The sequence below is a fragment of the Lagopus leucura genome, unplaced genomic scaffold (genome assembly GCF_019238085.1).
Source record: "Lagopus leucura isolate 7727_CA_CO unplaced genomic scaffold, USGS_WTPT01 Super-Scaffold_73, whole genome shotgun sequence".
In the NCBI taxonomy this organism is placed as follows: Eukaryota; Metazoa; Chordata; class Aves; order Galliformes; family Phasianidae; genus Lagopus; species Lagopus leucura.
The window spans coordinates 24,990,995-25,014,081 of NW_024962252.1; the positions used below are offsets into that span (position 1 = coordinate 24,990,995).

General features: G+C 38.2%; 1 protein-coding gene across 1 annotated transcript in view; it reads right to left on the minus strand.

Annotated features, from left to right (window-relative positions):
• Positions 1 to 3,077: 3,077 nt before the first annotated feature.
• ELOVL4 (ELOVL fatty acid elongase 4) overlaps positions 3,078 to 23,087 on the minus strand; it is a 31,807-nt gene continuing 11,797 nt past the window's right edge. Inside the window, exons 2-6 of the mRNA XM_042890557.1 lie at positions 16,583 to 16,770; positions 13,824 to 13,904; positions 6,421 to 6,592; positions 4,542 to 4,669; positions 3,078 to 3,839 (exon numbers count right to left, since the gene is read on the minus strand). Coding sequence (XP_042746491.1) covers positions 3,564 to 3,839; positions 4,542 to 4,669; positions 6,421 to 6,592; positions 13,824 to 13,904; positions 16,583 to 16,770 — 845 coding nt within the window. The 3' untranslated portion in view covers positions 3,078 to 3,563. The remainder of the gene's footprint in view (positions 3,840 to 4,541; positions 4,670 to 6,420; positions 6,593 to 13,823; positions 13,905 to 16,582; positions 16,771 to 23,087) is intronic.

Genomic DNA, 23,087 nt, shown 5'->3' on the forward strand with positions numbered 1-23,087 from the left:
AATTTATTTATTAAGGGTTCTCTTAAAGTATGTGATTGCAATGACTTCAGAGACTTACCTGGAGCAGATTACTCACACTGCTTCCCACTAGAAGACAGCATCATTCCTCAGCTCCTCTGAGGAATTGCTACCTCAATTTATTACACTGGGAGAAACAGCTCTGGCTTGTCCACCACCCTACATCTAAAATGACTGATAAATACTATCCATGTATATAAGACTGATATTGGATCTATAGATCGATGAAAATTGCTTCATTTCAGTGCTCGAGTTGTAGGAACTATGTTATTAGTTCCTGCCAGCCTCACGCCAAAGAAATATAACTTACTTCACACTGAAAGAACCTGCTAAGAACTCATGTATACATACATAGATACACACATGTATGCACACATACTATATGTGTGTGTATGTGTATACACGCAGAATTTATCTTTGTACACTGAGCAAAGTGCTAAAAGAATCCAACAACTGTCACCACTAGAGATGAGGATAAGTCAATTGGTATCACTTATATGGCATCAAATAATTGTATGGTTGGTCCAAGAGTTTTGAAACTGTTAGCAAATAATAATAATTTCAATTTCAATTCTGCGTACAGCAGAAACATTTTTACACATACACATACTTTTGTGGCAAAATTCTGTGGAGCCTTGGACTAAGTGATGACTTTAGCAGAACTGGCAGTATCTCACATATGCAAATCTTGAGAAAGAGAAATCTGCATAGTCAGAAACAGTGTAGCAGGAGAAGGACTCAAAACAGCAGCATTGCAGAAACTCAGTGTGATTTTTTTTCCCCGTAGAACTGCCAATCTCTCAAGCTGGTTTTATTCACGTGTCCAGACATGATGTGTATCTATGCATGCATTCTCTCCAAGCATTGTCTGTCTCTTTTTTTTTTTTTTTTTTTTTTTTTATCAAATGACCCAGAATTTGAGGGCAGGATTCCATGTGCGCTGAGGGGAAGAGAGGATTTGACTCTCAACTCTTTTAAGTATTTGCCAATGTGCAAGACACAATTCTTACTTTATGAAGTGCAGCAAATGTAGTCAAACTTGTACTACAATACTTCTCAGTATGCTCTTTTTGGAGCCAGATCACATTAAACCTATCAGGTTATCCAATCTGGCTTACAGAAAGAAAGACAAAGTAAACAACCAATTTAACACAAGACAAGGAATGATACAAAATTAATGGTTAGCTGTCCACATCCCATATCAAACAGAAAGAAGCTACTCTTTATCAAAGTGGAGTAAGCTACCTGGAATTAACACTAGGGTGAGAGTACCCACACCAGCCATTAACCTGGAATGGCAGGTGTGCTGTAAATCTGCTGTCCAACTTGCTTTGTAGTTATTTGCTCCGTTAGCCATTCCAGAGCCAGCCAACTTTTTGGCTTGTAGTGGCATCTGTGCAAGAAAGAAGAATAGAGCATGTTCCCTCTTCCTCATGCCATATTGCATAAATGCATAAGAATCATAGAAATGAAAAAAAAATATAAAATAAAAGCATCGTTACAAAGGCTGGAAGGGAAATCATGAGACATAACACGTAGGAAAACGAATGGTCACGTTACAGCTCAGCAGAGGCATTCTCTCCGAATCCTATATTCTGCCATAAAATCCACAGCAGTGGATATTACTGATGAACCACTCCGGCAGTCAAATGAACTCCAGCACTAGGAATTATTTCCCAGTAGAACAGATCATAACCAGCCCTTTTTTTCCTACAACCCATTTTTTAGGCTTAGATAGTTTTCATCAAAGCGACAAGCTACAAACCCAGGACAGAAAAAACATCCATATTGTGCAAAATAGGTCACAACAGACAAAATGGGTATTCGAGATGCATGAATGCGTGCCACGTGTGTAACTCTCTATACCTAGAGCTGTGTGTTCTTTTGTCCCTCAATAACGTCACCACTTCCCCCATGTAAGTTCATCACTGACAATGAGCGTTTCTGGACAGAGCTGGGCAAAGTACATTTCAACAGCAACAGTGCAGCTCCTGCAGTGATGAATAAGGACCCTGAGAGTTCAGGATGTGGTTTCTAACTCCACTTGCATTATACTCACCACATCTGCAGCAACACAAAAACTCTGTCAAAATTTTCGTTTTGTGTGGAAGGGAATTAACTCGTATCCATGTTTACTTCACCAAAGGAGTAGGAAGAAGTCCATTAATGCATCAAGTAAGATGAAAAGCTACTAAAAGAGGCTTGTAGTAGCAGTTATGACTAAAATCTGATTAGCAGAATCACTTTGTCAATCAGGTTGAGAAGAACCAAGAATATTTAGGGACCAGATTTTCAGAAGCCCAACTCTGATATTCACATTAAAATGGTGGCCTGACTGCCAGCAATATTTTGCCTGCAAGTGTCTAGCAGGCAAATCATCAATTGAGTATCGATGGGCATCAAACAGTAGCAGCATTTTCAGCATTGTATTTGCTGTATTTAGAACTTTATAATTAAATTATCTTTCCCCCAGTAAAGTACCAGTCCTGTTGTTAGCATGACACTACATACTGTACTTTTGAACAGACGTCAATGTTGTTTTCTCTCCATCATAATGTTATCTTACAAGTTTCAATGTCAATCAGCACCACAGGGTTAATGTAGGTCACAGATAACAAAGCCACAGGCCTGTTTAAATTGCTAGCTTCACACAATGACCATCTCATATTTATAAATTCTTAAAATGTTTTCTTCACTTAGCCATGCTAAGCACACCACTCCAAAACTTGAGTTCACATTAAATGAAAATATTGATGATTTGACCCAAAATACCTGGAAATAAAATCTCTTTTACTCTGAAGGAAAAATTTCCTCCTCAATTATGTTAATGGATATTTATATTAGAAGACTCTGTATTTCAGAAATCAGTTATTTAATGCTCAATATTCTTTTCAGCAGATGAAGAGGTAGGTATATTTCCACACAAGGAAAAAAACAAAAACAAAATAAAAAAAAAATCAAAAAAAAAAAAAATAAAAAAAAAAAAAAAAACAAAATAAACCTGTAACAGACACTAAATTAAATCAAGTAATTTCTGAAAAGTCAAACACTGTTCTCACAATACATAAACATGATGTTTCTGAAGATACTCTTCAAGGAGGACAAGAAAAGTTGCGCGTTCTGGTTAGATAATACATTGTAAATTGAAATTTAATAAATTTCTGGAAAGAAAACACAAGTATTCAAACGCTACTTCCTTCCCCCCTCCCTTCCCCAGAGAAATGTGGGTGCCAACAAAGCTGGTTGCATCAATGGTAGTTTTAACTTTTGGACTGCTAAACATAGAATTAACTGCAATTCTTCCTTACATTCACCAACACCAGCAGTCTACAAGTTTACACAGAGATCATATGCATGATAATTACATAATTACAATAGAAATTCAACTTTTTGTTCTTAAAACAATCTTCATAAATAATGAAAATATCTGTGTTCTAGCTCTTCAGTAACCTAAGGTTAATTGGTACAGATAGTGTTTTTTTCTTCCTTTTATAAACCAAACTGTAGGTTCCTCACAGCCAACAATGGTTAAGGCCTGGATCAAGTTACTCTCCTTTTGCTTTTCCCTTTTTCTGCTTTTTTCCATTTTCCACCACTGGATTATTTTCTGGTTTGCTTACTCCATTTGCAACAGCACCGTTTGCTATTTTGCCATTCTTTACAGGTTCCTTGGGCAGCTTATATGTCCGATAGTAGAAGTTACCAAACAAGAAAATGAAGGTGATAGCATAGAAAATTACACCCCAGTGCATCCATTTAGGAAAAGGACAATCAATATAAATAGACAAAGCTGTGTGGCCGATAGTCACATGGAACTGCACCTGAAAGACAGAAAGCACGTAATCAAAAAGGTTTGGATATATTTTGTAGGTCTGCACCCGTGCATGCTAATGTATTAACTCATGAAAACTGAGAAACAGTGAAGCAGGGGGAAACTATATTTGGCTGTCACAATATGCAACCTACTAGCTCTAAAGTGGATTTGAAAACTCAAATAAACAAACAAACAAATAAATAAAAACATGCAGAGATATATTCAATTGTAATGATATTCCTTTAGATTTTTCCTTAAAACACAGTGGTGATTTCATGGTACTCAGAATAGGATAACCACATGCTTGGTAACTGAGTGCTTGCAGATATGAGTGTTGAGGAGAGTTGTTAATGCCAGTCTGAGGTTGAGCTGTGAAGTCATCTTTAGCCCTTTTCCAGTCTCATAATGACTCTTATTATGCCATTAATAAATAAGTCATTGTTTGTTGAAAATAAAAACCTCTTAGAGCTTAAAAATGCCCATGATCAGTAATAAGTATTTAAGAAGACTTCTTCACACAACGGTTGTATACTTAAGCAATTAGTTTAACTGCTTAATTACATTTAAGAATATGATCATTTCTAACTAGACTTGTGAGTATAGGACAGCTAAGAACTTTAGATAGGGACAGCACCTGTTCCAAAGCTGTACAGAAGCAAATCTACTCAGAGGCAATAGCTCCTCAAACGAATGGAGAAATTTTACTTACCAACTGCAATATAGTCAAGTACCGTTTCCACCACAGATATTTCTGAACTTTAGGGCCACAGGCAGCTAATCCGTAATACATGTACATAATAACATGAATAAATGAATTCATCTGAGCTCCAAAAAAAGCTGTCCAGAAACAGAAGGAAGATTTCCATGTAATTAAAAAAAAAAAAAAAAAAAGAATCTATTCTAGTATTATTCACGCGATAGTAAGCATCACAAAGCACAGGGCATGCTGGACTTCCATCTTTGAAACATTCGGTTGTGTAGTGCAGACCTCACTGATGACATGCATTGAAATAGCTGTTTGTGCAAGTAGGTGTCACTGCTCTCATGCAATTACTTAAGCAAAAGCTTTTTATAATGTTTTTGTTGAATAGATTGAAGTCATGCATTACACGTTAGTTATTGTAGTGTAAATGCAATGGCTTTGCTAAGGGAGCTATTAAAAGCAGTATTCAACAGTGTAAAGTATAAAGCAGTTGCATCTGAACTTCAGTTTGTTAAGCTGTAATGAAATGTGTAAAGTTAACATCTCAGCAAGACATCAAGAAACCCACATGGAAGTTTGAATAAAGAGGCCAAAAAACAACACAAAGCAAAACCTCACTTGTGGCTGTAAGACTTTTAAGAGAGTTGCAAAATTAGTTTGTTTAGATAGCTCATCTCTGTTTTTTTGTTTATGACTTACAAAATCCAGCATTCTTACATAAAAGTATAGTACTTTTTCCAGGATGATCCATGCTGGAAACAAAGATCAGTGTTCATGTTTGCATTAAGATCTCTTTGCTCTTTGCATTTAACAGTGACAAACTAGATCATTTTCAGGTCTTGTTACTCTACCAGAGAGGCTAAAAAGGGAGGTGATGTATAAGATCAAGATAATGCAAAGAGTAGCTGCTGAAATCAGACAACTCGGATACCCATCTGTGGCAAACTACTAGGATAATCTAAATGTTTGATAATTTATAACAGCTCTATCTAGGCATACAATATCTCATCTACAAGCATGAGATATTTATAGTAAATGAGAGCCATAAAGTTTTAGGGTGGTTTGACAAAAAGTTACGTATGGAGTTTACTGTATGTTATTCTAAGTATCTTAAGCCTAAAAGCACATTAGTAACAGAATTGGGTATTTTCCCCAAACCATCAGCTCTGTAGAGCATATAATTTGAGACAAACAACAACAAAAAAAACGCCACAACAAAAAAAAAATGGCAAAGAAGGTACAATTTAGGAAAGAGAGGATGTGGCAGGAACAATGGAATAAAATTCATTGACGTAGGTCTTAGAAAGTAAGGACAAAAAAAAGGCTGATAATGAAATACAGACTTGTGTCATGAATAGGTTTTAGAAGTTAATTGATGGATTTATTGGCTCACCTTCAAGGGAAGGTTTCAGAACTTTATATGTCTCTTTTTACAAAAAGATAGCAAACCCCAAACTCAGACATAATGACAAAATAACATCTCTGTTAACTTCATTACATTTGCACACAGATTGTTGTTCATAATTAGATTTTGCAGTTCTTTGTATCTGCAAAAATTGAAGTTAGGCAAGACACATTCGTCTTTCTATTTCATACAGAACAAAGACAGTTTTGAAAACAGAACTTCATGCTTGCAGTTGATGCCCACGAGGAAAAAAAAAAAGAAGTTTTGCAATTCATTAGACTATGGGCCCTGGTGTCTTTTCCTCCCCCACATTTCCCACAGAGGAAGATGATACACATTAAAGTTACTGCACTTCTTCAATGCTATTTAAACAGCCTTCTACATAATAATCCTAAGTCCAGTAGAACTTTTTTCCATTGGTTATAAACAACAATAATTCTGTTATACGTCCACTCAAAATACGGGAGGATGGAAACTCACCTTGTCCACCTGCAACCCACTTAATACCAATCCACCACAAAGTGAACATGGTGAAATGGTGATAGACATGAAGAAAACTAATTTGGTTGAATTTCTTCCTCAGGATGAAGAACACTGTATCTAGGTATTCAATTCCTTTCGAGACATAATACCACCATAAAGCAGCAGCTATCTGCAATGAGAAAATAAATAAATAAATCAGTGGTTTCAATGTACAGTTTGAATGGAATTAAATTATCTCCAGCTATCTAATGCAAGAGAAGAACATCTCTTCCATCTCCCCAAATCCTGGAAAGTGTTGCTGTGGAACCATCAAACACCTGAAAGTACGAGTAAGAACAAAACCAATACTCCGTTCATCTACTCTGGATGTAGTAGTAGTATTCTGAGTGCGCTGCTCACAGATCATTACCACAAAAAAGAACTAAAAGTATTAAGAACATTACTATCTCTGAACAGTTCACCCAAGGAGTTTGTGTCCTCATTTTGAATCTTGAGCTTTGTGGGAGACTACCAGACCTTACCGTTCTTATAGAGCAACACTGATACAGTCAGAACAATGAGGCTGAAAATTCATGGTGAAATGAGCTGCAAAGGCTGAAACTTCATATTAAGTTTTTCAGTATCACAAGCACATGGATGGGAGGACACCAAATCATTCAACAAGCTAGGCTGAGGTAAAGATTTCACATCTGTTAGGGAAATATTCTACTTAGTTTCTTCTGGTCTATTCAATAACACTCTTTGGAAATCAACATTCCCCTAGTGGCTGTATTCCATTCAGGGAATGGAAGAAATGAGATCATGGCAGTCACACAAGCCACACATATAACCCATCTATCCAATACAGTAGTGTAGCACACCTAAACTTCCCCCACTCTCAGTCCACCAATTGCAGCAGATAAAACATGAACACGGCCTCCTGTTGAAACCAGAATATTGCTATACCAGGTTTAGCACAGAAGTTCTGTGTAGTAATTTGCTAATACAGTGATGTTGGAGTACATTGTTTGTGGGGACTCCCTTCCAGATCATGAAGCATAGCAATGACTGTAGTTCCTGGCACTGCAAGTCGACTAGTTTGATATGCAAGGGTGGGACCAGAATGTATCCTAGATGGTGACTCATAAATAGAATTTCAAAATAAACAAACAAACAAACAAAAAAGATGGAAATGGCACCACCTGCAAGAAAAGCAGGCAATGTCATAACACACCTATTTGCAAGAAGTGTACATCATTTTTCAGGACTCAACTGAAGGCAAATCACGCTTTCTTACCTTAACGTGTGAAATAACTCCACCACCCACTCAGTCCCCAGGGAAGATAGATAAAAGAAAAAAATTAATAAGAGGGCAGCAGCTTCCCTGATAGGGATATTTAAGAGTATGGCTGAGTGAGACAATAGAAACTGGAAGAATAAGCAGCAGCGAACAATCACAGAAACATGAACGATACAGCCCTGTCTGCTGTTTTCCTTTATGTCTCCAAAAGAGCCAGAAAGAAATATATCTCTCCTCAGAATAAGCTTGTCACAACCATAAGTGGACTGGGAACATTTTAAGAAATTACAGCAGAAGCCCAAAAAAAAAAAGAAGGCAGAAGAGTGCCGCAGTTCTGCATTGCAGACTGCAGTTTCCCAAAGGGACTGCACAACTTATTGATGCCAAACTGCAGACTTCTGTGTAACTGTTACTCTACACCCTTCTCCCTAGCAGACCCAGTACAGCTCAGATCTCAGGAAGAAGACACAAATGTCAATTTTGTATCAAAAGATACATGGCAAAGTTGAAGAGATGCTTGATGAGAGAGAAAGGACGCTCACAGGTAGTGGAGCTCCCAGACATGCATGCAAGTCGCAAGAACTATCAATACATGTTACCCAATACCCAGCACAGCTCTGCCTCTGGGACAAATAGGCATGTGTACAACAACACCCACATCAAGGCTTTGTCTCACACCCATGGATTAGCATTACAGCACAGCATCTTTTACAGATCTTTGCTAAAGCTGCATCTTTTAAATAAATTAAGATAAACATCTTTTCATCTCATGAGTTGACAGTAAACACTTTGGACTGTATCCATGGACAGACCAGCACTCACACTCGTTGGAAGTGCTGCCTTCTGAGAAAACTGCAAAGAATCAATAGGTCAGCTACAAGCAAACTGCCTGAAAAGCTCAAAGCTGCTGTGTATTTTGTTAAAGAAACTGTGGAATAACTGGTAAATTTACTGCATGACATACAGCAAAATGTATGAGAAAAATCCAACATTAAACTACTTTATGCCCAGGATGTTTCTGGAAAGTCATTTAGCACTTTATTTCTCCTCTTTTTAATTCTAACTGTCTTGCAGAGAAAGCAATTACAGCACGTGGATCAAAGTCGGCTTAACTTTTTATCAAAATGCTTCCCATTACTTAAGAATAAAAATAGCCTCCTTTTCTCCACAGGATAATAACTGCTGATTATTATGTTTATATAGATTTTTTGCCTGAAAGCTCTTTTTTTTGTCCTCCTGCTTTCCATTCTGAGGTTTTACTACTATTTATTCTTTCAATGGACAGGTTTCAGGTATTGATCTAATCTCAGAGCTCCCAAAGTTTTATGAAGGCATTTTGATCATTAGCTTACAAATGCAGAAAAAAATCAAACGGATGTTACATTTGTTCCCCAAAGACATGCAAGCTATCAGTGACAGAAGGTGGAAAGTAGAACAATAACCGACATGTAAGCTATTTAAGGAGTGGATGGTTACTGTAAAACTTTTCCTGTAAAGCATCAAAAGTTATGACCTAATCCATAGTCTTTCTTTGGACATAGCATGAAAGAAAGATATAGCTTAAGAGAAAAATATGCATTAAAACAGGTGTACTCCTGTAATGAATAATACTATTTATGACCATACAATTTCTGTCAGTTTTCAGATGCATCAAATGTAAATCTATTAAAACACCAGATGGCACAAAAGATTACACTATAGCCTAGGATTAAGGGAGTCAACAAGAGGTCCAATCCTATGAACTCTGCTTGCTGCAGGGTTTTTGAACAGAGGGCTGTTTTAACATGGAACTCTGCTCCTGAACCCTCTTCTCTCGTTTGAGGTTGAGGCAGCCATCCAGAAAGGGGGTGTAGGGAACAGGACTTCTTTTTTAAAGAGAAGTCATATTCCTTCTGCTTCATTTATATAATTTTATTTATAGAACCACGGGGCTTATTTTATTAAAATTGAAGTTCTCTTTTCACAGAAATTTAGAGGAAACTATTCAATCTGTAGACTCATTTAAAGAATGCAAGGAAAAGCAAGCAGACTACAGTTACAACCACAACTCATCATTGCGATTACAATCAGCACACTTAAAACTAAAAACTAATTCACTGCAGATTCTGACTTTTAATTCTCATCTCTCCAGAAATACCAACAGAAGATATCAACCTGTTCTGCAAAACAAGAACATGCATGCATAAGCAGAGGGTGCAAGTGACTATTCACAGACATTAAAACATCTTAATTCACACAGAATTACGAAATCCTTTACACCAAATACTGGAGCATCTAAAGGAGAACTCCTTGCCTGGATTTACAAGGGCTGCTCTGAAATTAATGTCTCCTATGTTATTATGTTGGGCCACAATGTCAGAGGCAAGTGTTGGTGGGATGGCAGTAGAGGTTGAGCCTTTTCGCCAATATTCCATTACATTTTGTTGCTGTGCAACAGATGGCAGCACAGGGGCAGTCTGACAGAATGGCATCTGACATGGAAGTGCATATGAAGCAAATGAGTACCATTGAATTTCTCCATGAAGAAAAAATGACACCCATTCACTGAACATTTATGGAGATGAAACAGTGGAGGTTAACAAAGTGAGGCAGTAGATGGTGCATTTCAGCAGTGGTAACATGAAAGACAAACCATGTTCTGGATGGCCATACAGAGCTGTCATACCATGAAATATCATACCATGTCTCCATCAGCTCATCTGTGCAGATCGGTAGATTACGAACAGGGAACTGTACACTGAGCTTAATATTGACTTCAATGCCTTGGAAACAATGGTGACAAAGTTTATGCCAGGTGAGTCCCACAAACGCTCACACAGGAACAGAAAGAATACTATATGCAAGTCTGTCAGGACCTACTGAACCAATATTAGGCTGTAGGTGATGGTTTCCTGAATCACTGTCATTAACAAGGATGAGAAACGGTGTCACCACTACCAGCTGGATCAAAACTGCAGTTCACAGAGTGGCAACATGTGAATTCCCCATTGAAGGAAAAGTTCAAGACATAGCCCTTTGGGGGTAAAATAATGTGCACTGTCTTTTGGGATAGGAAAGGGATGATCTTTCTGGATTTCCCAAAATATGGACAAACCATCAACTCTGATCGCTACGTTGCAATGCTGACTAAGCTGAAGGCTCAAACATCCAGTGTCAGGTCAGAGAAGACAACCTTTCCCTTGCAACACAATAATGCCAGACTGTATATCAGTTCAAAGACCATGGAGCACACTGCCAAACTTGGCTGGACTGTTTTATCACACCCACCACATAGTCCATATTTGATACCTTCTGAGTTAAATCTCTTTGGGCTGATGAAAGATTGACTGTATGCACAGCATTTTCCTAGCAATGACGTCATCATAGCAGCTGTGAAACAGTGGATCACCTTTGCTGGTGCATATGTTTATGAGCATGGTATGGGTATGCAGGATCCTGTTCATCGCTGGCAAAAGTGCAGAGCTAATTGTGGTGAATATATTGACATTCAGTGCTTTGTAGCTGAGAATGTGCTCTATCAAATGGTGTTATCTTGCTCTTTGTACTTAGTGTATTTTCATAAATAGGAGGCGTTACTTTCAGAGTGAGCTACATCTCACCTTTTTGCTTTTATTTACTCTGAAATTATAACCAAAATATTCCTCTAAGATGCAGCTCCATCAAAAGCCCCTGTTGAGGATTTTTCCCCATTTTTTCTTGAATGCTGTTTTTTTAAAAAAACGAATCATGAAACACAGTCCTCAACAACCCACCAGCACAGTAAGATGGCTATCCACTATATCCAGAAGATATTTCTGCACTTTTGAAGTCTAGTTTCCATCCCCTGCTAGCTCCAGTTGCCCACTCCCTCTTGTAGGACAAGAGCCAGTCGAACTCAGATGAGATTACAGTATAGATAGAGGTTCAAAACAGTAAGTAGTGGACCAACTTCTTCACACTATGTGTAAACTAATTGAAGAATTAACTGTCAATGGATGTCAGAAGCCTGGTAAAGTTAAAGAAAACATACAGACTAATTCATGGAAGCACACCCCCTGAAGAATCAGGGAAACAAAGAGACTACCTCTGCCTCAGGAGGTCTGTAAGCTGTGGATTGCTGGCACTGCACTCCACAGGGCAAGTGCCACCACATGTCCTGTCTTACACTGCTCCCTTGAAATAACCTCTGGTTATTTGTCTTAAGACAAAAGTGGTTTGGACAGGAGAAGCAAAATATCCCTCTGTCATCCAAGACTGCCAAATCTTTGCTTTGGAACTGCTAACCAGCTCTCTGGACTCCCTGTAGGCAAAAAAAGATCCTTTGAGCAGGCCACTACATGGCGACTTCGTATTTGCACTTTATCCAGAAATGATAAAGATACAGAGAAGATATCAGGACTTCTAAATTTCCATTCAGATTGCCACATGCAATTAGTTTGACAGTATTTGTTCCAGCTTCCCAGCCTCTGTAATAAAGCATGATACTCTCAGAAGTTGGCCAGATGCTTACTTTAGACTCCTTGGTTAAATTCAGTACAAGTGTAGAAGTATAGTTTTCTACTCACTGCTTATTGCCTTAAATTGAGAATTTACTCAGAACTACGAGATTATGATCATGACAAGATGCTGCTATCTTGTCCAATAGCAGATTAAACAACTACTGAAACACTTCAGAAAACTCAGCATTTTTCCCAACTCATCACTGCAAATTGAGCATATTACAACCTAGAAGTTTAGAAATAAAGTTTATGCAAATCCACAAAGTTGTGAAATCTTAAAAAGCTCAGAAATAAAAAGAATCTTGGCCACACATACCATAGGCAATTAATATATTGTACTGGTCATTTTGTCTTCATTATTTAATAATCCTTTGTTCCTCATAATAAACAAATTAGAAGACAATTCTGTTGATCGGGTCTCCTATCTGTATAGCCTGTCTACGCATACACCTGAAAGTGAAGCTATTAAATAGCTTTCATGTACAAACTGCTACATCTTTTCTGCTTAACTATAATAAAAATGCCTTTAATTTATTTCACCACAGTCCCTCGCTATCATTCAGCTGAGTATCAGGGCATTCTATTTTGCTTGCCTATTGGAAAAAGAAAAAAAACACAAATAAACAACAACAACAAAAAACCCTCAAGCATTTTTTATACTTCAATTATTTGCTTTTAAACAACATAATAGAAGTATTTAAGTGAACAACACAATGAATCCACAATACTGGTAAAGACAAAAGACAAGTGACTATCACTGCTGTTCTTCAATATCAGCCATTATACAGAAGTTTTAAGACACCAAGTTGTCTTTCTCACTACCACTCCTGCCACTTACACAGGTGTTTGAGTACCCATGAACAGTCATTTTGTTGAAACAGTTTTTTCAAGATGTGCTATAGCCATCCAAGGTTCTTAGATCACAACACGCTTCCATTGCATTTTTAGGAACATGTTATAATCTGTAGTGGATGAAACTTGCAATGACAGCTGCAAGATTCTCAAGAGTCAGCTCTGCTGGAAGATAAGGTTTAACACATGAGCTAGTCAACAGAATTACTTAAGCTAACAAGCATCCGCACTTTGATTTTAATTTGAATGCTTTCCAAAATACACGCATTTGAAATCTAAGCTTCTGCAACGAAATGTACTGATAAAACATTTGCCAGAAGCTAGCAAGAGTTCATGAAGCCAAACACAATAAAGAAGACAAAAAGTTGCCTCACCAGTATCAGTGAAGTGCAACCACAGTATGTGCTGACAAATCTTACCTGCTTTGATCTAGAACTACACCTTTACTGTGGTTACACTGCATCATAAACTGCAGCATAGGCTGGCAACCAAAGCACGCACACAAAATTTATCCTGGCTCATGCAACAGGGGCTGAAGCCAGGGATGGTATCTTTAAGGCTACGCTTCCTTGCAGCAGTCAGACGAAAGTTAATGCAAACACACTGATGTTTGTGATTAACCCAGCTATGTGTAACCTAATCAAGCCTGAAGCAGTCTGAGAATGTAACGGGATACAGTATGGCTGACAGCACGAGTTTGGAAACTGTATTTTCAGACAAAACTTATAACATGGTGTTATATATAAAACACACACACACACCAATAATAATAATAATAAAGAAATACTCACCCTAACTTCGTAAACATTATCTGAATAATCCACAGTCTGGCAGACGTAGCTGTACCCTCGAGCTCTTGATGATAAAAACAGCTGAAAATATTAAAGCCATACATGAGGAGGAAGATACTATATAAACCAAGTTCAAAACAGTTAACAAATTTCTTGCTGCATCAAACTTACCTGTATATAGTACTTTAACTGTCCTAATTTGTTTTAATAATGGAGAAAACCAGTATTTAGTTTTAACAATCTAACACTGAGCATTTTTTCCCTATTATATTAAAAGTACTAATTTCCTTGCATGTATTTCACCAGATAATTAGAGACCTGAACAAATACAACCTTAAGATACTCAAACATGATTCTTCTCTTAGAGGGCTCTCGATTCAGAAACAAAAGACACCTAGTTGCTTTCATGAAGAATGATAGAAACACAAATGCTGTGACAGCTCAGAGAAAAAAGCATTCTCTCCAACAGACAGGGATTAGACAATCTGCATCTACCATTCTTAGAACAATGTACCAATCAAAATCCAGAAAAAAATCCCTGAAAAGCCAATGCTGAGCACCCGTAAAACATATTTAGAGACACTGATGAAGAGAACTGCCCCAGTTTGTGCCAAGTTTGGAATGGCCTAAAGCATATCATGTGCTCCTGTAGAGCCATGCCAAATAAAGTGTATTGCAATAATCAAAGCAGGAAAAGATAAACATTTGAGCAAGTTTTCATTGGAAAGAAGAGCACTTGCCTAGAGCTGTACAAGATTCAAGTAATACTTTTAATTTTGATGTTTGCATATGCCATGATCCAAGATTGCTTATAGCCGGGTAATTCCACTCTGTTAAGGTGCAAAAAGATAACATAACTTGTAAACTGGGAACTGTTACAGTAAAGAAAATTAATGCAAGAACATCTCTAAAACAATCAAAGATCTCAAGAAAGAAATTCAACTATTTCTGTGTCACCAAAGCTTGTTTACAAGCTACTGCAAAACCACTATTCTTCCTGTGGTTCCACATGGGCATGAGCACATCTGAACATATGAGAGAACTACAGAATAGCTTTGTGTGCATCGTTACAGAAACTAACCATTTTCTGCTGTGGTCTGTGATAATTAGGTAATTTCTCCAAAGTTCACTTGGCAAAGGCAATAATAAATTTACTTCCCTAGCCTGAAGCTACTTCTTCAAAATGGAGTAAGAAATACATGATTTTGTGGCAAAATGGGGCTCTGCGCCAGAGACTTCTGAGTGTTTGAAGATAAATTTGCATCTAAATCTCAATCTAAAGTTGAGACCAATATATGAGAGTTTTGGACTGAAAAATCTAGCAGCATTTTACGATTCATCATTTTAATCTATGTTATCAAATTGAACAATGCACTTAGTAACCAGGATGAATATTTAAATAACATTTAAATTTAAAAACAAAATCTATGGATCTTATCAAAAGCACTTCACATTCAAATCCTATTCTTAGCAATACACAGAAACTTCAGCCATTCACAAAATACAAATAGAGTGTCATCTTAGCTGTATCAACTACATTACTCATGACAATTACAACAGGAGCACATAGGTAATGTGAACCTCATATGGACTGAAGTAGAAGTTGCCTGGCTAAAGACAACATTTGAAACTTGAATACTTGTATCAGTCCCTAAGACTGAGAAAAGTCACTTCTTATTACAAGTGTTGTATGAACAGCTTGCTTGGTTTAACATCCATTGAATAACCAATTGGACCCATTTGAAATAGCAGGAAATTAGAACCTCTGTCTGCAGCTGGGCAGTTACATTCATTTGTATATGAATTCAGTGGTTTGACAATGCTACACAAATACATTTATTATCTTATAAGCAACAGAGCTTTGAATATGAACTGACCATAAGCTTGGTGTAATTCAGCTTATGGATAATACAGACTCATTAAGAAAAAAGTGAAAGAGACAGATACAGGAAAAAAAAAAAAAAAGCAGTGAACTCATTTCAGAGGAATTTCAGTTTTAACCTGCCAAGACGCCTCATCAATTTTATCCATTTTCACAATTATCTTTAGGTGACAGCACTAAATTCTGGGTTATCTGCAATATCTCATTACACTTCTGAATAGTGCAAGGAGACAATTTAGAGGAAATTACGAGGTGTTACGGCAAAGAATTATGACTTAAAAACAACTAATCAACTAGTACGAGGATTTGGAGAAAGGTCAATATAAAGAAAAATCCTGTTTTCCTGGCAAAAGTGTTGAACAGGCCATCTTGAAGAGAAATTCTGTAATTTTAACCATGTTATCTGTTTCCTTATTTCTGGAAATACATATTGTAAATCCACAATCTTTCAGGATCCACAGTCTTTCAGGAAGGCCCTTAACCCTCATGAGCAAAATCACCGTAACAAAAACTACTTCGTAGGATCATATGTATTCTGAATCACTATTCTAGAAAAATGATTTCCAAACTGTTAAATAATTCCCCTTAAATCTTTGTGGATTCCAGTTATTCTCCCCAGTATTTACGTTAACATAAATCTAAGAAAATCTTGGTCTAGATAGTGTACAAATTCTTTATATATATCCATCTAGGTATTTTATCCAAATCACAATGTACCTAACTACCTAAATGCTCATGTGAAACACAAATTCCGTTTTAAAAATCTGGGCCAAACCCCCTACAACAGACATAAAACGCATAAGATTATTTTAATTTTGCATCTGCAGATGCCTTCAAACCTTAGTAGGAACTCCCTCCTGTAAGAGTGCATACACACCTCTTTGAAAATGAAGAAGTTGAGTAGAACCATTCCAAAGTTGTAAACAACCAACAGGAAACGTAACTGGAAGGGCTCTCTTGTCTTCATCCATTTGGGGCCCAGCCAAACAGTGAGGAGATAAATAGTGCTTATAGTCAGTGTTGGAAATGGAGACTGCATCAAGGGCCAATCATCGACACGCTTGTCTGGGGAGGATGAAGCAAACAGAAGGAGTCAAACTCTAAACAAATTTCATCATCGTTTTAGGCACTGCATTCATTAAATATTATTTTCTCCTAGAATATCTGCATCACATAGCAGAAACACAATATATTCATTCTAAAGGACTTAAAGAAAATAGTTTAAAAAAATCACATTACTTCGTATAGAGACTCATTAAGCTAAACAAGTTCATTCCAGTTCTACAATCCAAAACAGTAAAAAAAAAATAAATCAGGTAGCCCAAACTCAATCCAGTAATCCCCCAAAAAGCATTTTACTTACAATGATCGGTGACCGCAGCAGCAATATAACCAAACATTCAACACCATTCATTGAACCATAGAATATTCAAAGTTAGAAGGGACCCACAAGGATCACTGAGTCCAACTCTCAGCTCCTCACAGCACCATCCAAAATTCAAACCCTATGTCTGAGGCCACTGTCCAAATGACCCTTGGACTCCAGCAGCTTGGGTCCATGTCCAGTGCCCTGGGCAGCCAGTTCCAGGGCTCGACTACCCTCTGGTGCAGAACATTTTCCTAACCTGACCCTCCCCTGCCACAGCACTATACCATTCTGTCAGGTCCTGCTGCACTCACAGAGAGCAGAGCTCAGCGCTGCCCATCCGCTCCCTGTGAGGAGCTGCAGCCACTATGAGGCCTCCTCCCAGCCTTATCTTTTCTAAATTGAAGATATCTAAGGGACCTCAGCTGCTCCTCAGAGATCTTACCCTCCAGATCCTTCATCTAAATCCTTTGGATGCTCTTTAACAGTTTTGCATCCTTCTTATATCTTGGTGCCCAAACCTGCACCCAGTGCTGGAGGTGAGGCCACACAGCACAGAGCAGAACAGGACAAAACCCTTCCCCTCACCTGTCGGCAGTGCCTGATACACTCCAGGGTATGGTTGGCCCTTTTGGCTTCCAGGGCACACTGCTGGCTCATGTTCAACTTTTTCTCAGCCAGAACTACCAGACTTCTTTTCCCATGGGGCTGCTCTCCTGCATCCTCCAGGGCTATACATAGAGACTGCCCTGTCCCAAATGCAGAATCCAGCACTGCTCTTGTTAAACTTCGTGTGGTTGCTGATTGCCCAGCCCTCCAATCATAGAATCATTAAGACTAGAAAGGACCACTAAGGTCATCTAGTCCAGCAGTAGGTCTGTCATCGTAACATCCAATAACCATGTCACTATGTTTCTCAAGAACACTCTGCAAGATTTCTCTACTCTCAAGGGAAACAACTGCTCCTCCCAATTTAGTATCACCTGCAAACCTACTTTGTACACATTTGAGTCTTGAGACTAGATTGTTTGTAATAACACTTTTAAGAAGTGTTTTAAAAAGAAGAGAACTTCTGCAAATGGAAGACACATAAATTTGGCAAATGCTGATAAAGTTAACAGATTTCTTATTTTAAAATTTGGCATAAAAATCCCCCACTACATATACTTTACATAGAGTATATGGTGTCAAATAACTTTCCTATTTGACGCATATCTGTCTGACGTGTTTCAGACAAAAAAAAACCAAAAAAACGTAATAACATTATTGAAAAAATACTAGATAGAACAGTTCAGAATGCTCAGCTTAGAGTAGTCTATGCTTCTGTACTGGAGACAACAGGGTTTTTTTAAACTGCCTTAGAGTCACTCTTGGGATCTAGCATTGCACATACTCTAGGGCCCAGAATTTGCTATATAAAGTCCTGGATCTATGTCAAAAGAAGCATTCAGCCTGAGGAACCAGTGAAATTCAGGATTAAAAGATGGCTTTGCCACAGAGGAAGGATGGAAGTGACTACAGTAATGTCTCTTTCCTCATTTTCTCAGTGTTTTCTTGTGCCCTTCTTATGAAGGCTAATCTCTGGCTATAGCAATAGATAGAAAGTAACTGTTTCATTACTAACAGCCTGGCAGATGCTGAAGTCGGTGCAGAAGGAGAGCAAGAGGTGTTCCAGGCACCCACAAGCACCACATGGAGTGGATCTCCACATGCAGTCACAGAGGAGCCCACAGTGCAGTGGCGGATGAGGCCCAAAGGAGCCACAGCCATGGATACCCCCAGAGAAGCAGCCAGACCAGAGCTGCAACCTGTGGGGAGCAGCCTGTAGTGGGGTGGGAGGGCTGGGGGAGCTGCACTCCTGGGGAGCAATGCCCAAAGGGTGGGCCCTGTGGTATGGAGCCGTGTTGGCGCAGTGCTAAGAGAGCTGTAGCCCATGGGAAGTCCACGCAGGATCAGTTTGGGAAGGACAACATCCCATGGGAGGAACCTTGTGGAACATGGGCAGAGAGTGACCATGAGGGAATGGCAGAAACCAAACACTACAGACAGATTTCAGTCCCCATTTCCCATTCCCATGTGTCACTTGTGGGGAAAAGGTAGGTAAGGGTGGATAGGAGGAAGGTGTCTGTAGTTTGCTTTTAGTTCTCACAGCTCTGGTCTATTATCAGTAGGTAATAAATCACACGAATCTCTCTAGACTGAGTCTGTTTTGCACAGAACTCTGGGGCAATGAGGTAGGAACAGAACAGCACTGCCATTCCTTCTCATTCCATTCTCCAGCCACCTTGCCTTGGTGGTTAAGAACACACATTAGAACCATATTTTTAGAAGCAGATGTCAGGAGACTTTCTGTATTTCTAATAAATCCCACACATTGTAGTCTACAGAAAGACAGCATGTACAGCACTGACTCATCTCGCTTCCTGTTGATTTTACAATATTTAACCTGCAAATTGCAAATACAGTGCTTTTTAGGACTGAAGCCATCAGTCTTAATAAGAAGCGGAAAAGGAGAAATAGAAACTAGCCTAGCTGCTTCCATTATGACTGTTAACAAAAGAGACAAACAAGAGAGAGGCAGCGTTGTTTTTGTGCATGGAAACCTGCAGTGAGCTGGATGCTGCCAGAGTGATAGCAGTCAGACTTGGCACTGCAGCCCCTGACAGAAGCCACAGGCAAACAGAGCAAGGAGCATAGGGAGGACTGGCAAAAAAAAAAAAGAAATCTGGCTGTGAAAATAGGGGCAGTTAAATACAATGGAAGAAAAAAAGAAAAGTTGCCTTTTACACTTCAGCAAGTCCCTGGGACAGACAATTCTATTGCAATATAATGTACTCTGTGTAAAATAACTGCTGTCCAGTATAGTACAGTGAGCTGACACAGAAAGAACTGCCCCATTTTCCACACCTCATAGAATATTACCTACTGAAACTGAAATGACACTGCTGTGTTGCAATTATTACACTATGATCTCCCTTTTAATTCAATTCAATTTCCTCTTGCTTTTAGTGATCACCCAACAAAACATAGCTAAAAAAACAACAGTTTTTTAAAAGACCATTAAAAAAAAAACATAGTAAAGGAGATTGTCATTTCCACATGATATGAGGCAGTGGGCAGAGATTTATTTCTGCCAAGTAAGGAGAAAGATTTCACTTTTTAATTAAGACAGTTCAGGAATAGTCAACGTGACAAGCTTTAATCAAATCTGCATCTTGCTTCAGACACTATAGTGCACAAAATGTAAAGAGCAAGAAAAGCAAGAGGCTTTCCCAGTCTCCTTATGTTGTTTAAGCAGTCAGGGACACAGTGGCTTCTATTTTCTGACCTGGCATTTCATTGCATCCTAACTGCTAAAGTGATGACTCTGAAGACATGAAAGTGGAAGATTTGAGATGAACAGGAGATGAACATTATTGCCCACTGCCCAAAACAAGAAAGCATAATCTATCTCAGATCTCTTTCTGTGTCAGGAGGCAAAGATTATGCCTGTAGGTGAAAGGAAGGGGAACAATGAAATCTTTTATGAAAGCCCACTCGCAAGTCGGGTCCTCCTCACGCTTCATCAGAACTGTCAACCAATATTTCACCCACTTTGCTGGAGAAAAAAAAAAAACAAAGGAATACATAAGTACACCTCCCAGCATAGAAGCGGATGGTATGCTTCCATACCTGCATGTTTTCTTGTTACCTTCCCTCTACATGGGGTTCCTGGTCTGTGAACCACTACAGCTCAATACCAGCCTTTACAAAGCACAGATTGCACATCCCATTGCCCTGGGAAGGTGCCTGACTAGCGTTTGAGCCTGACCTCTCCTAGGATAACTAAAAACATTCTCAGCATAACACACCCGTTTGAAGAGAAGACTCAATATTACAATAGTCAGTTCACTTCTGAAGCGTATCATAGATAATCAAAACAGAAACACGGCATTTATTTTAAGGGCATTTGAAAGACTCTATATCTGACTACTTTTGATTAACTTGATGGTGTTAGAAAACATGGTAATTTTTATCCCAGAAATTCTAGATATAAACAAACAGACATACAAACAAAACAACATGAAACAATACAACTTATTCATCCTACTATCTTGCCTGGACAATACAAAGTAACTAGTTAACTTTTAGAACAGCTGAATATATCATTCTTGTTGCACAGAAAGCACTACAAACACAGTTTCCTTTCAGTTTACTGGGCAAGACTTCCTACCCAAGATCTATGCAGAAAACAGTTACACACACAGCTTTTTCCCAAATTTCCTTTCAGGATAGTAAGATAAACTCTTTCAAATCAAGAGAAATTAAATCATCTGTTTAAAGTGACAAATCTTCCAACTTACTCAAAATAATAATAACCTCACCCCACCCTTGTTTTAGCAAAAACAGCAGAATTTTGTATCCCATTTATTCTCTGGTACAGACAGCCACAAAGGATTTCTGCAAATTACAGAGAACTGTGATAGTTTGAAAGGACATACAAGGGTGCCAAATCCTGCATTATTTTACATGTAATAGGTGCATTATTACCTGAAAAACAAAATAAACAAAACCAAAATAAACAAAACCAAAAAGCCCAGCTCCCCATATTAAAAAATAAAGAAACAAACAAACAACAACAACAAAAACAAAAAAAAACCCAACCCCTCCAATTGCCTGGAAGCAAAATGAGCAATGCCTTCACTTGATTAGAATTGACAGAGAGTGACTGCATCTTTCAGGGGATTAATGCGTTTGTCTTTCAAATCCTAAGACCCAGATTCTAATTTGATCACAAATGAAATGATTGTTGTGATGGTACAACCTGTAGTACAGTGCTTTGTTGTAAGGTGGTACAAGCTTTGTAGACCAGACATTTAAAGCAGTACTCAATTGCAAAGTGAATCCAGAATAAAGGAAGGCATCTTTTAACAGCACTTTTCTAGCAGGAACATGTTATGTAAGGCAAGAATCTTCACATGCATGAGATTTACCTGCCATTTTGCATATACACATTTTTAAGTCTCACATTGCAAAGGCAACACAAGAGAGAGGAGAACACACATATTTGAAATTGCCTCAAGGCATCTAATTTTTTCAGGATTTATATCTTTATTGTGTGAGGCAATCAACAGGAAATATATGCAGGAACCGCTCCTCAAATGCAAGGTTGAGAGTAGAACCATTAAAAGGACTGAATATTCTACCATCCACTGTTTGAACAGGATGTAATTGCCCTATATACCTATACTGAAATATAGAAGGCAAAAGAAGATGAACTTCACAAGCAAGGCTGTACTGACAGAGACCTGAATTTAAAATCATTAGAAATGTCTATGAAGAGCACTGTATGTGTTTTAATAAGCAAATGCTTCTATTATGTGTGATTCAGCCTTTCCTTGTCAGTCGAGACGGATTTAGGTCATCACATTTTCTGTATGCTACTGAGCCTATGATTTTTTTTCCCCCCAATGAAGAAGTACAAACTTTAAAAGTAAGCAAAAAATGCACAGTAACTTGAACACCCATCAGGAGAAATCCTGAACCGATACAATGGTGACTACCTCTGCATTTAATATTAGCTTTAGAGGAAATACAACTAAAAGACGTGACTTCTGAAATTCCTTGCACTCACATTTGTTTTATAAAAATAAAAACAATAAAATCAATGCAAGTTTTTAGCTCAACGACATGTGTACTCCTTAGCTATGAGGTTGCTACTCACTAATTTATCTGGAGAGCCTTTCGAAGTTATTAATAGCTATTGATACTATTCTCAGCGCAAAGACACTTACAGTGCCAATCCAGCACATCCATCTGTCCAATCACATTTCTAAAGACACTGCAGAAATGACGGTGGCTGTTTAAAAGTGCTTCTTAGCAGTGAGAGTTCTCTGCAGATCATGCTGTTTATTTCAAACGAGAAGCCCTCCCAAAGCCCCGTCACACGTTTGAAAAAGAGTTCCTCAAAGAAGTTAAATTTAGGTCCTGCAAGATAAGGAAGGCAAACCAGTAAGCAGTATTTGGTTGTTCTATG